The sequence below is a fragment of the Myxine glutinosa genome, chromosome 5 (assembly GCF_964187855.1).
Source record: "Myxine glutinosa chromosome 5, kmMyxGlut1.1, whole genome shotgun sequence".
Classification (NCBI taxonomy): Eukaryota; Metazoa; Chordata; class Myxini; order Myxiniformes; family Myxinidae; genus Myxine; species Myxine glutinosa.
The window spans coordinates 161,403,972-161,417,887 of NC_136265.1; the positions used below are offsets into that span (position 1 = coordinate 161,403,972).

The 13,916-nt window shown below is 41.7% G+C and overlaps 1 protein-coding gene across 2 annotated transcripts in view; it reads right to left on the bottom strand.

Moving 5' to 3' along the window:
• Positions 1-2,969: 2,969 nt before the first annotated feature.
• LOC137426840 (cAMP-dependent protein kinase type I-alpha regulatory subunit) overlaps positions 2,970-13,916 on the bottom strand; it is a 73,276-nt gene continuing 62,329 nt past the window's right edge. For both annotated transcript variants that reach the window (XM_068115792.2, XM_068115791.2), the window contains 5 exons: positions 12,853-13,011; positions 10,531-10,591; positions 7,942-8,063; positions 3,829-3,910; positions 2,970-3,707 (listed from right to left, as the gene is read on the bottom strand). In XM_068115792.2, the coding sequence (XP_067971893.1) occupies positions 3,535-3,707; positions 3,829-3,910; positions 7,942-8,063; positions 10,531-10,591; positions 12,853-13,011 (597 nt within the window). In that variant the 3' untranslated portion in view covers positions 2,970-3,534. The remainder of the gene's footprint in view (positions 3,708-3,828; positions 3,911-7,941; positions 8,064-10,530; positions 10,592-12,852; positions 13,012-13,916) is intronic.

Here is a 13,916-nt window from a genome sequence, read left to right on the forward strand (position 1 = left end):
GAAACGCTCCAAGCCAAAGAGGAGAGGCACTCGGCAAGGGAACCAGCTTTGGAGAGACGCGCTGAAAGGAGGGAGACGGCTCCACCCCCAGGAAGAGGAGCAGGTGTGCCGAACCAGCGCGTGACGTCTACCGCAGTGGATACACGACGGAGGGTTTCCCACCAAAACCGCGAGGAATTGCGGGCCTCCCGACCTTGCCTCCCTCTCAAGCAATCCATCTCAAGCCTTACCTGCCTGCATATATCCCCTGTGTAAGTGTGAACGTCCTGTCCTACTCATTGTCTTGGGGTTAAGTAAGAATGAATAGTGTAAGTTAACGATTCGCTGTGTTACTGCTTCTTCCATCCATTGCTTGTGTGTGTATAATAAAATCTGTTCTTCCTCCGTATTCTTCTTCTTCTTCTTTTTCATTCTCTTTCGGTCGCTTTAGAGATTTCCCGATTGAATATCTGTGGGGCGATCTGGTCAACGTCGGGTGGAATCGGGTTTTAATTGGGGAGTAACTGTTCGGACGCGGTTAAATACACCACCGCTCGGTCAATATAACATCTAAAAGCCGCGTCTGTAACAATATATATATCTATATATATCTATATATATATCTATATATATGTATATATATATCTATATATATATCTATATATATATATATCTATATATATCTATATATATATATATATATCTATATATATATATATATATATATATATATCTATATATATATATATATCTATCTATATATATATATATATCTATATATATATATATATATATATCTATATCTATATATATATATCTATATATCTATATCTATATATCTATATATCTATATCTATATATCTATATATCTATATATATATATATATATATATATCTATATATCTATATATATATATATATATCTATATATCTATATATATATATATATATATATCTATATATATATATATATATATATCTATATATATATATATATATATATATCTATATATATATATACACAAATAATTAAGTTAAGCACCCCCCCCCGTTTTTTTACAACCTCGCACATTACAAGTTTGTTGTCGTCAAAACAGTGTAATATACCCATGATATTGCTATATTTTCTGGAGAAGTGATATTATGGTCACATAAAAACATAACAATCATGCCGTTTTCAATATTTTATTCTGAATAATTTAAGGTGAAATTTTTTGGGAATTTTACGCATATTTTCACCTCAATTTAAGTATGGAGCTATAGGTCCATCACGGACAGTGTGGATGACGTTTATGTTTTCTAACGTACAGTCATTGTTCTGAGAAGACCTCTAGCGATCTTTGCGTCAATAACGTGTGTAGGACCCACGTGATCGTGCTGCACGAGCGATGGGCGTCACAGATGAGTGCACTCATCTGCATTTCATCAATGGATAATTGCTAATGTCATACCAATCATTATTTGATCTCACATACCTTAGAATATATGCCAATGTATACATATACACAAAGAATATATATTAGGGGGTGCTTACCTTAATTCGTTGTGTAGGGGTGCTTAACTTAATTCTTTGTGTATATATCTATATATATATATATCTATATATATATCTATATATCTATATATATATCTATATATATCTATATCTATATATATATATCTATATATATCTATATATATCTATATATATCTATATATATCTATATATATCGATGTGTGTGTGTGTGTGTGTGTGTGTGTGTGTGTGTGTGTGTGTGTGTGTGTGTGTGTGTGTGTGTGTGTGTGTGTGTGTGTGTGTGTGTGTGTGTGTGTGTGTGTGTGTGTGTGTGTGTGTGTGTGTGTGTGTGTGTGTGTGTGTGTGTGTGTGTGTGTGTGTGTGTGTGTGTGTGTGTGTGTGTGTGTGTGTGTGTGTGTGTGTGTGTGTGTGTGTGTGTGTGTGTGTGTGTGTGTGTGTGTGTAAAAAAAAAATCCAGCAATTCCTTTTGGTTCGGTTATTAGCACGTTTCTTTTCTGCATATGTTGCGGGAATGTGAGTTGGACAGGTAACCGTGATGGGTGGGGAAGGGGTTTTAAGGTTTGGAGTAGGGAGAGGATTGATGCTTTAGGGTTAGGAGGGGAGGGTGAAGACTTGGTGTTGGGAAGCAGAGTCTGATGACTGAGTTTCTGAGGGTTGGGGGTGGGGATTGGGAAAATTGAGAACTTCGTCATATTTTACACTAGCAAAGGTACTGGCAACCCCCTAACTCTGGACTCTCACCCCACCCTCCCCCCCACCTCCCATGCACCTTCTGCCATCCCACACCCACTCCCTCCAGACTCTCATTCCACCCCTTCCACTCCCTTCTCCCAGCCCACACCCTCCGGACTCTCGCAACCTCCCTCCAGGACTCTCACTCCACTCCTTCCCCTCCCTTCTCCCATCACCCTCCACCCACCGGACTCTTGCCCCCTCCCTCCAGACTCTCACTCCATCCCTTCCCCTCCCTCCTCCCCCCATCTTCCATCCTTTCCCTTGCCTCCTCCCACCCCACCTCCATTCCCTCCAGACATCCCTTCCACCCCACCGTTTACCCACTCCCACCCTCCAGACTCCCACCTCACCTACCCCTTTCCCTCCCTCTTCCCACGCAATCCATTATGTGGAATTTCCACGGGTCCCTGCTAGTATATATTAATATGTTAATCCTGTCTGTGCATCCCGCTCTGAAACACAGAAACAGTAAAAGTTGCTTCAAATTAATCCAAACATACAGGATTTTTTTATATTTTTAAATCGGACATAGGGTTGAGCACGGGTGGTGTATAGGCAACACACCGCTGCCTCGATCCCTCCTGAATTTTTGTTGTTGTTAACAATACAGTACAAATGTGTAACTGGGAGAAATATTTTGACGTCTTCGGCGATTGGTCCTTTAGAATGTATGAACACGCACTGCCCCAAACGAATCAATCCTCAAAACCCCCGTTTCGACTCTCCAAGAACACAGGCAAACATATTTCACGCTTTATTTTACTGAAGTGTTGATTACAAAAAAACGCATTTTTCAACGACTGAAAAGCTTTCCAGTGTTGTCTGATTTCATACAAACTACAGTGCAAGTGTACATACTGTATATAACAAACTACCATGACCTATTTAACCACTGAAACCTTCAAGCAAAGTAACATCGCTATTATTCCCACTTAAGACATTCCTTGTCCACCCACACTGCATCTTGGAAGCTCTGAAGTTGAATTGAATTTAAAAAACCTTCACTTTACAAAAGCTTTAGAGGCACAAGCATTGACGAAGCAGACGAATGGTACGGACAGGGGCCGCCCAAGGCCACAGAACGACCCTCGGAGCGATCTCCGTGCACTGAAAACAAAGCTGGACCAACCCAAGCAGACTTACAAGGCACGTGGGGTGGGAAGTGAAAAACTTCAGCACAAAGGTTATAGGTCGAAAGAAACAGCAAAAGAAAAGGAGCAGTTATTGACAAAATAAAAGTGAAAAGGGAGACTCGATGCGTATCAAGACAAATAAAGAAGGTATTGGGGATTGTCGTGTCATGTCTAGACGGAGAGCGACACAAAACTGTTGTATTGCTGGATATTTCGCTTAAGGATGTCGGAGCACGGCCCCAGGACACGCTCAAACCGTGGACGATCGAGGCGCACGCATTTGAGGGGTCCACGCGCCACCACCGTGGCTGCCCGCAGCCGATCCAGAAGCAGGGCAATCTCACCTGGAGGTGTAGCAAGGAAGGAGGTAATTAGAGATGGAGGGAGGTGGAGATGTGCAGTCAGGAAGAATGGAGTAGAACATCCATAATCCATACTCAGGTGACAGAATGTGGCAATGCTCACCAAAGTAGTCAGATGGACCCAATCGGCCAACCTCCACAAAGTCCTCGTTTTCAGACCGCCGCTGCAGCACTGCAGCACAACCCTTTACAAAAAAAAACACAATGCAATATTCCATAAGCATTGCGGAATAAATGTTCCAGTGGATGGATTGGCAAACGCATTTCAAACAGGGAAGAAGTTTGGGAAAAGTGAAGATGATACATCGGAATCTATCCAAACTTTTCTTCACAGATTCAGGCAAGGATGGCGTTTTGCAAATTTGTGACTTATCTGTTGCCCATACCAGTCATACCACAGATACCACTGTGAGTGAATGCATCAAATGCTGGAAAGACCTTTCACACAAATTCTGTTCAGGAAGCAAAGTTTTACAGGCAATCAAAGAGGATGGATGTTAAGGCGATGACATGTGTACATAAACTCTAAACCACACAACATAGACAATGCAATGTGGACACACCCTAGCACACAAATCTCCATTTTGAAATCGATTTTTGGCCTAAACTTTAGCCAACAGCTGTATCTGTTGAGCTTCCGCTCCACTGACCCCGATCTCTCCCAATAACTACCCTTTTCCAGGTTCAGAATCCATTCGGGCGAAAACGCACTCGTTATTAAAATCAAGGATGGATTAAGCAAAAGAGGCGCTTTTCAGACACGTTATCATGCATGTTCTATCCAACCTGACAGCAGTAAAGCTGCTGCCAAATATTCATCGATACATTCATCTATAAATATTCATTTTTATTCACAAATGTGAACTCTTGCTCTCCACACTTGTGTGTGTGCCTGTGTGTGCTCTGGGAAGGAAATAAATAAATAACAAAGTCAACAGGACTGTCAAAAAACGGCTCTCATGGGTCAAATGCCTGGATGGAAACACAGACCTCACCAGGCTCTAAGTCTAAAGAGACAGAAAAGAGACTCGCTCCCATCAGTTCCGCTTCACAGAAAAATGCTTTTTACCTAAAAAAAAAAAAAAAACAACAATAAAACCACCGCTATGCAAGGGAAATGCATGCTTGACAGGCGGGCTTGAGCAAGGGTGAGGGTTACATACATCCAAAGTGTAATTGGACACCGTGCAGTATGGGTGGCCTGAATGGTAAATGCCTTCAAGGCCCACTGAGCCATCGGGCAGGACAGCTTACAGAGACTACAGCAAGCCAGTATCCGTCAATCACAGACGAGGCGTATCCCACTGGCGCATGGATATGTTGTGAAAACAGACGATTTGTTAATATGTGGATCTCATCACATCGCACGGTTTACCGATACGGCACTTAAAACCCAGAGAAATAAACCATGGGCCGTCCACATATTACGTACATCTCAACGGGATGATTGGGAGTGCGGGGTAGGCCGTCAAAAATAAAATGCCGCCACCGTTGTACGCGATATGCAAATAGAAACAAAGTACACAAAGGAAGCGCCAATTGAGCAACAGAGGTTGATAAATTAGTTCGCATGTGCATTCCATTGCCGTGAGGCCATTCGCAGTTAATGCAAGCAGCAATTCGGCCTTTTTTTTCCTTCGTAATAAACCTCGTGAATGAAAAGCTTTTTGCACGATGTGCAGAAAACCCGTGACAGAGCAGTGTTTGTGCTTTCAGAATGCCAACATGATAAGAGGGAGGATAGACAGCACAAAGGGAGTGAAGGAAAGCAGGAAAAAAGGCTAAATGAGTGGATGGGGAAGTAACCAATGAGTTGGGAAAGTGGGGAGGGGGACAAGAGGGCTAACACTGGAAGAAAGTTAACAGCTAGAGGAGAAGGTCAGATGGGAAAAGGTGGTGGGGTGGGGGCAAGACAGCAGGAGAGAGAGAGAGCGAGAGGGGAAAAAAAGCTAATAAAGGAAGATTTCAAAGGTCAGTGTCAAAGAGCACCACCCATAAAGGAACAATATGCGATTGTAAATGAGGATTTTAAAAAGTTTACTTCAAGATCAGTCTCAATCATTTTGGGGAAACCCGTTCTCATTCGGAAGGAAAACTGGTGGATGCAAAGGTAACGCAAAAATTGAGATGTGATCGTGTATCAGTGGTAAAAACCCAGCTGGCTCATTCATGACCATCAAAAGGAAGGGGGCACATCTGCTGGCCCGGTCTGATCTAGCCTACAAGTGGTGCTAGTCCATGCTTCGTGGTTCATTTCAACATGTTCACTTGGGTTGAGCATTAAAAACTGGCTCTGCCCAAAATCACCCAAAAGCATTGAAAATGAAAGTAAAATAAAAATAAAGCAATGCATGTAGAGGAAGGAAGAGATTAGTGCAATGACGAAAAAGGATAATTTGAAGATGTGTAAAGAGTAATAGAAGCAAACATCCATCTGCAGCGAGCGAGGCAAACTCCAGTGAAGGTGCTGAGATTTGGGCACATGGGCAAAGACTAACGGGCCCTCGGCCTGCAATGCAAGCCTGGTGGATGGAGGGCCGACAGCCTGAGGCTCGAGTCGAGGACAAGAGGGCTGCTCATGACAAGTGCAACGTTATTTGGGAACACAGCGTTGCCAAGGGAACAGGAGAGAAGGACTTCCCGACTTGAGGCATACCGACAGCGCAGAAGAACCGAAAACTGTTGAAATAGAAGAATAACAAAATGCTTCCACGAAATAACTTCTCATGTATGGGAAAATTTTCACAAAAAGTGGAAACGAAATTGTTATCTGGTCCAATGTGGTCCAATCTGGCACAACAACAACATGAACAATGTAAAAGATAACTTTCAAATTCATCGGAATCAACTTGGTTTCAATTCTCGAGGCAACAGATTTCTTTTTTATTTTAACGTTTCAAAATGTTGCTCCACCTGCATTTTAGAACCAGATACCACTAAATAGAATGCACCACAAAAGTTGTGCATCAGAGGGTTGGGCCTGCTTAATGTTCCTATTCCAGCACTTTTGGAACCCCAGGTTAAAATCCCTCATGCTGTGTTGATTGGTTAATTGTCCACCAATGTCTTTGGCCTGCATGTGATATGTGCAAGCGAGCCTCAGTCTCAAATCACTGTTAATTTTTTTTAAAGGGAGGATGACTCGTCCAATCACCAAAGACTAAAAGACGATCATTAATTTATTGGTGCAGCATTCGCCTGATGGATCAACGGAACCAGCGCTACAGACTTTCGGAACTTTTTCTCGTCACTGATTGCCGCTTGAGAAGAAATTCACCTAAACGCCCAAATTTATACCATTTGGTTCGAACAACTGAAAAGTTAACATGCCACTGGCAAGGAAACATTAAGAAAGCAATTGTCCAACTTTGATGCAAGAACCAGGGATGAGCTTAAAACGGAGGAAAACTAACCGTGGGCCATAAGCAGCCCTCTATTCACGGAATCAAAAGCATCTCACCCACGCTCACTTCCCTCCTGACCTGCTTGTCCATTGTGCCCACAGGAATCAACATATGTATGCGAGCTTGACAGCAAGTCATTGATGTCATGTTGCTATGGCGCCAGGCTAACAATGCAACGACATAGGTCGCCTTTTGACATGATTTGGGAACCATAGAATTTCTTTTCATTCCTTATAGCAATGCTTAGAAAGTCAAAAACAAACAATTGCTTGGCTCGTAAATTCTGAGAGCTCATACAGAAAAAAAACCCTTTGTAGTCGCCCATGTGAAATAGTTTGAAGATATTGAGGAGTTATTAACAAGCGTTTACATCTCTACGATGATAGTCTGTCTGTGGAACGACGGTAAAGATTATATGGCTTTCGGAATCAAACCCAGAAAGATAAACTGACCTGCCACAGCAATCGATACCATTACATTCACCAGTGCCCCTAGGGCGTCTTCAGGCCTTTTCAACGCCAAGGTTGACGTGCGACAAAAGAACAACATTTCTCATGTTTACCCTGGCCCATCCGTATTACGATAGACCATGCCAACCTGCCCCGTCTGTGCTTTTCCGTCACCGACATAGGCCTGTAAACGTCAGAATGGTACTTTAACATGATTCAAGGACTAACTTGGAGGAATTGTCGATCTCTCGTATGGGAAAGCGACTGTCGATTTTACATGTTCTCGGACCGCTTTCACAATGAAGTTAGGCAGCTAGCCAGATGACACAGCATGGTTTGACCGTACACAGTGCTGGAGTTTACCTCGGTAATAATGAAGAAGTCATCTCCTGGTTCTCCCTGCAACACAATCTTCTCCCCGTCATCAAACTGCACAGGCTCCAAAGCATCAGCTACTGTCAGACGTTCCCACTTATCCAAAGACTCTGCACAAAATAAGATTGGCAAAAGCCACATCATCAAGAAAAATTATGATAAAAAGAAAAACATATAAGAACTAGAACGGCACTCAGTAGAGCATACCTCCGCCAGGTGAACAATTTACATTTTGTATCCTAGATTAGACCAGAAAATCACAATACAGAATCACATTTAATCAAAATCATCCGTCCACAACTTTTTGAGATATTCTGCTATTTATCGTCTTTGGCCCTATCTCCCAATGGTGAAGAATCACTTTTAAAAATTCTACTAGCCGGATCCGGATCTTCACCAAAATTGAATAGATTCTTCCTCGTCACACACACAACCGATCCACAAAGTTTCGTCCAAATCCATCCACAACTTTTTGAGATATCCCACTATGTATCGTTTTTAGCCCTTTCTCCCAATGGTGAAGAATCACTTAAAAAATTAAATAATTCTCATATCCGAATCCATATTCAGATCTTCACCAAAATCGAAGCGATTTGTCCTTGTCAGATAACCAACCTGTCCACCAAATTTCTTCCAAATCCGTCCATAACTTTTTGAGATATCCTGCTATGTATCGTTTTTAGCCCTTTCTCCCAATGGTGAAGAATCACTTAAGAAATTCTAGTAGCCGGATCCGAATCCGGATCTTCACCAAAATCTAATAATTTCGTCCTCGTCACATACGCTACCTCTCTGAAAAATTTCGTTTGAATCTGTCAACAACTTTTTGAGATATTTTGTTCACAAACAGATAGACAGACAAGGGGTGAAAACAACCTCCATCCACCTTTGGTGGCGGAGGTAACTAGAATGACTGCAGAGCGCGTACCTCCACCAGGCTGAACAGTTTACGTTTTGTATCCCACCGATAGGCCAGATCTGCATCCGGACCCAAGCCAAAATCGAATTGGCTTGTCGTTGTCACCGAACCAACTCATCCACCAAGTTTGGTCCAAATTTGTCCAAAACGTTTTGATACATCATGCTATACATCATTTTTGGGCCAATCTCTCAATAGTGAAGAATCACTTAAAATTATCGTATCCGGATCTTCACAAAAATCTAATCAACTAGTCCCTATCACACACCCAACCTGTCCAACAAGTTTGCTCCGAATACGTCCATAACTTTTTGAAATATCCTGTTCACAGACAAAAACAGACAAGGGTGAAAATATAACTTCTGTCCACCTTTGGTGGCGGAGGTAATAAACCTGCAACATTGAGACCAACTCGGAGTCAATTCCATGGCAGATGACGGCAGGGTACAAAGCTTCATTAGTCAATGTACACCAGGCAAAACTATCTTACGGCATGTCTACCACATGGAATTTATAAGCAAGGCCAGATCCACAGTCTTCATTTCCCCTTCATTGAATGATACGATCTGACCAAGCAGGGAGGCCATTTTCTCATGGAAAACACAACAAATGTAAACCAATGTGTACCAAACTGTTTAAACCACCACGGCTCACGCATTACATTTACAATCAGTTACCAACCAATCCTAAGGGGCAGACAGATTGGAGTCAAAATGGACAAGCGTGTCAAACGAGAAAACAAAGATGGTGGATCAGGTCACTGGTCCATCCCAAAATTCCTTGCAAAATTATTTAATGATAGATATACTGCACGGGGTCTAATGGGGTGGGGGATGTGGATGGTGTTTTTCATAGGTAACAATTTAGAGCCAACCCAACACGCCCCAAAGACAATGAGCATCAACCAGATTATGGACAAGACAATGATGTGAGGCAGGTCGATTGCCCCTCCTCGTTTAGTTAGCAAGATAAGTATTTACGGTAATTGACAGTCAGATAATGATATGGTCATTGTAATTCAATTAGCTTCGTTTTCAGAAGTTTAAGCATCTAAATGTTTAATACTGTTGCCTTCAGCCAAATTTGAACCTACAACCCACAGAATATCAGTTCTGTGTATTCACACCTGCCATTGCAGTCTCAACCATTTTGCAAATTGACATTTACAAAGACAATTTTAAAAAACCCATAAAAGAAGGTCAAGAAGATCTGCAACACACCAAATGGAATGACGAAAAAACAAAAGTAAAAAAGAAAAGCACGCACACACACCCATCACAGCGGACCCATGAATAGGGTATTCATCATGTAAAATATCCAGAAAAAAGCTAAAGTCAGCCACGGTGAAAGGGCCTGGCCAGGCAGTCAGACATGGAAAGGGCACACAAAACTTGCAATCGGTGTGGTGCATTATGCACGGGCAGCCCGGATGTGCCGGCCGCCTCTCCGTGACCTTCGTGGCTTGTAAAACTTTTTGGCAGTTGGAGAAATATCACAAAGCTTATTGTTTTAACAGTTTCTTTTTTTTTCCTACAACTGGAAAATTTATGGGGACAGTCACAAATTTGCGACTCCCCAATCCAGAAGCACACGGACCCCTTCTTTCAAATCAAATTCCCGCCCATCCCAAATCAACAATGACCCTTTAACGTCCTTACCCAGAATAGACACCTTGCTCAAGAACTCCTCGTACATCTTGCGCTTGCGCATTGTACTGCCCTGTTAAACACGACATCAACCATGTTACAAATCAGGAAGACCAAAAATGACATTAAAAAAAGGGAGTAAGAGTGCAAATTCACAGCATTTATAATCGATATTTGCCTGTTGCTACATCCTAAGGTGGAAGAAGGCGATGGGCCATAATCGCAAGACAAAGATGTGCAGGTAATGAAACGTGCCAGAAAGTGCCTACTTCGTGTACTTTCAAGGGAATGACATCAAGAATGAATGATCGTGCGAGATAAGCACAAAAATAAAATAAATGCTTGGTAGAACTGTTTTTCATTACCATCTGACAGCTGTTCATGATATTGTGCTTCCAAGTTAAAATCTTAAATATTGAAATGATTTGTGGGTTATAAGTCTCGCTCCAAAGGGGTTGCGAGACTATTGTAACGCCGTTGTTTGTCTGTCTCTGTGTGTGTGTCTTTGTCTATACATTTTCGCTTAAAAAAATATTTTCTCTGCAAAGGCCAACCACATGGTATGGCAGCCATATTGGATTGAAGGGAAAAAAATTGGACATCATTTTCTCCGAAACCACCAAAGGAAAAAATTGAAACTTGTTATATGTCATCAACTCCCAATAGGGTATTTAGTGTGATAATGATGACATCGTTGGGGAAGTAGTATTCCAGGCACAATTCGTTGAATCAAAATCCTTATCCAAAAAATCTGAAACTTCATATATTTGATCTACGACCCAATGCGAGTGAAGAATTAAACTTGTGACATCATTGGCCACGTGGGTTTTGTAGCCATATTGGATTGAAAATGAAAACAAAAAGGATTCTCCTCCAGAACTGCATAACAAATTGATGCGAAACTTCGTACATATTATCGACTAGCCATGGGGAATATAGTTTTAATTTTTTTTTAATTTTTACATATTCACTTACATTGACTCAATTTAGCCTTAATGTGCATAAAAGTGGTCGTTAAACATCCTAAATAGCAGCGTCTTCTGTTACCAATGGCATTTTTGTTCAGATTGAGCTTGCGAGGCAAGACTATGCACTCTTTCGAGTGCCGTACCAGTTAATTTGATTTTTCTTCAAACAATAAGTAAGGCGAATAGAAGCTTGCACATTCATTACATGTAGGATAATGGTGCCAGTGCACTGTTACATGCATCACAATGGATATGGACAAAATCAAAATGTGGGATTAGAATGTATGATCCCAAATTATGTGCTCAGATGGATACATCAAACAGGCCATAGTCTCGACACCAGAAAGACTAGTTTCTTCATTCAACATTGTCTCCTCATATCCACGTCCAACATGTAATGCACATACAAGCTCCATCATGAGGCTAGACAGAAATTGGGAATTAATTTTTTATTTATTTTATTTTACTTGCGCATTATTTAATTTTATTTATCATTATTTTAACTCATTATTTCATTTAAAAAAAATACCATGCACAAATTAATTGTTTTTAATTAACCATTCATACAAAACGGTTTATTCCACTCTTTCCTCCTGTTTGTGGAATGACCTTCCTGAGACGTCAATCCCACTCTTCCCTCTCGGCGTCTCGGGCCTCAATTGCAGGCGGTGCACTACCACATGTCATTCCCAATCTCCATGATTTTTTTTTCTACTGCCACCAACTCGACATAACCCAACCGTCTTACTGTTTTTTGGGGATGGGAGGATGGAGGGGGAGGGGAAGGGATTGTTCTTTTCTCACTTTTTCATTCTGTTTTTTTGGGGTGGTGGGGGGTTGTTGTTGTTTTCGTGTTTGGGGGGGGTGGGGGGTTGTTGTTGTTTTCGTGTTTATTAACTTTTTCTGTTTAACTGAGGTTGCACTAGTAGTTCGTTATTTGACTGTCACCACGCTCTTCCCCGAGTCTCAATGTTGGATATACAAATAAATTCATAAACCGTGGCTAAATAATCTCAAATGCTATAGTTTATGGCATTAGCAGGTAAGGAACATGGGATAAAAAATGGGATAAGATAAAGGAAGATGGGAATACTTAGCTTTACAAATCAACCAATTTTGAAGCCAAAAAACAACCCCAAAAAACAGTGGGCTGTTAATTGGCACGTGTGTAACACCACAGGCAAATAAAACATTTCATTCAATTCATAATTCAATGCAACTAACACTCAACAATGCGATGACAGCACAAGAAATGTGTTGGTGGTGGAGGGTGGCAAGGGGTGAGTGAGGGGAGGGGATAAGAAGGGCGAGGAACTCGGAGGAGAAACGTTCTGGGGGAGGTGGTGGGTGGAGATATCAGCCTTGCCATGAGTATGCGTCGGTAGCTGTCACGGTCGATGCCCCACAGTTTGAGATCGGTCTTGGCACGCACAGTGGCTGCACGTGGGGTACCGTAGATCAGAGCAAGCTCGCCAAAGCTCCCTCCCTCGCCAATGCTTGTTACCCATTCGTTGTTGACATACACCTGGGAAATGAGCAAAACAAGTTATAACGGAAATGTTTTTGACCAAAACAGCAATTTTTTAAAAAAGAATAAGAAGATTGCTTTACAACTGTTAAAAAATATCTGCAATCACGACCTGTGCAATGGGCTCCCAACTCCCCACCCCGTACCTCATTTCATGTGTAAAAGGTTACCTTATTTTTTTTTAAAGGAAATAATGACGAACGAGCACGGAGTAAAAAAAAGCAACATTCACAGCAACTCAATTGGGGAACAAAACTGACTGCAAAGATTTGTGCTAAACATAGAAGTCAAACGAGAAGCTTTCCGTCATGTCCCTTTCCCTAGCCTAAGCCTGACCCTTCACACCCACAGTGGAACATCCCAAGGAGATGGAACAAGACATTCATAAATCCAGTCACAGTGACATCACCGTGACAACCTTCCCACTTCGGTCTTTTGAACTTTCAAAACGATTCAGCAGTTTATTTGTGGCTGGATGATGAACCTGGCAACGCCATCCGCAACAGACTGGTCTCGAAACTTGACAGCAGACAGCTCGTGATACCGTGTGGACGAAACCAAATGATAGCCATGTGGATTCACAAGTTGAAGGACATACCAGATTTCGGTGACCGTCTTGCACAGTAGCTGCATTATACGAAAAAAATCCCACAAAACAACTCCCACAAAAATCCCACAAAGAAAAAAAATCCCACAAAACAAACTGCCAATAAATGAAAGGACAATCCAAATGTGGTTGAGTAGAAAAATTCTTCCCAAAGTCCAAAAAGGAAAGCAGGAAGAACATACAGGTTGGATGGGAGGTAGTGTTCAACGTGTACAACTCGGAGAATGGGAAGGATGCAAGTCAATCAGGTGAACAAAGATGGAAAAATAGAAATCAGGAATGTGCCAGATCAGTT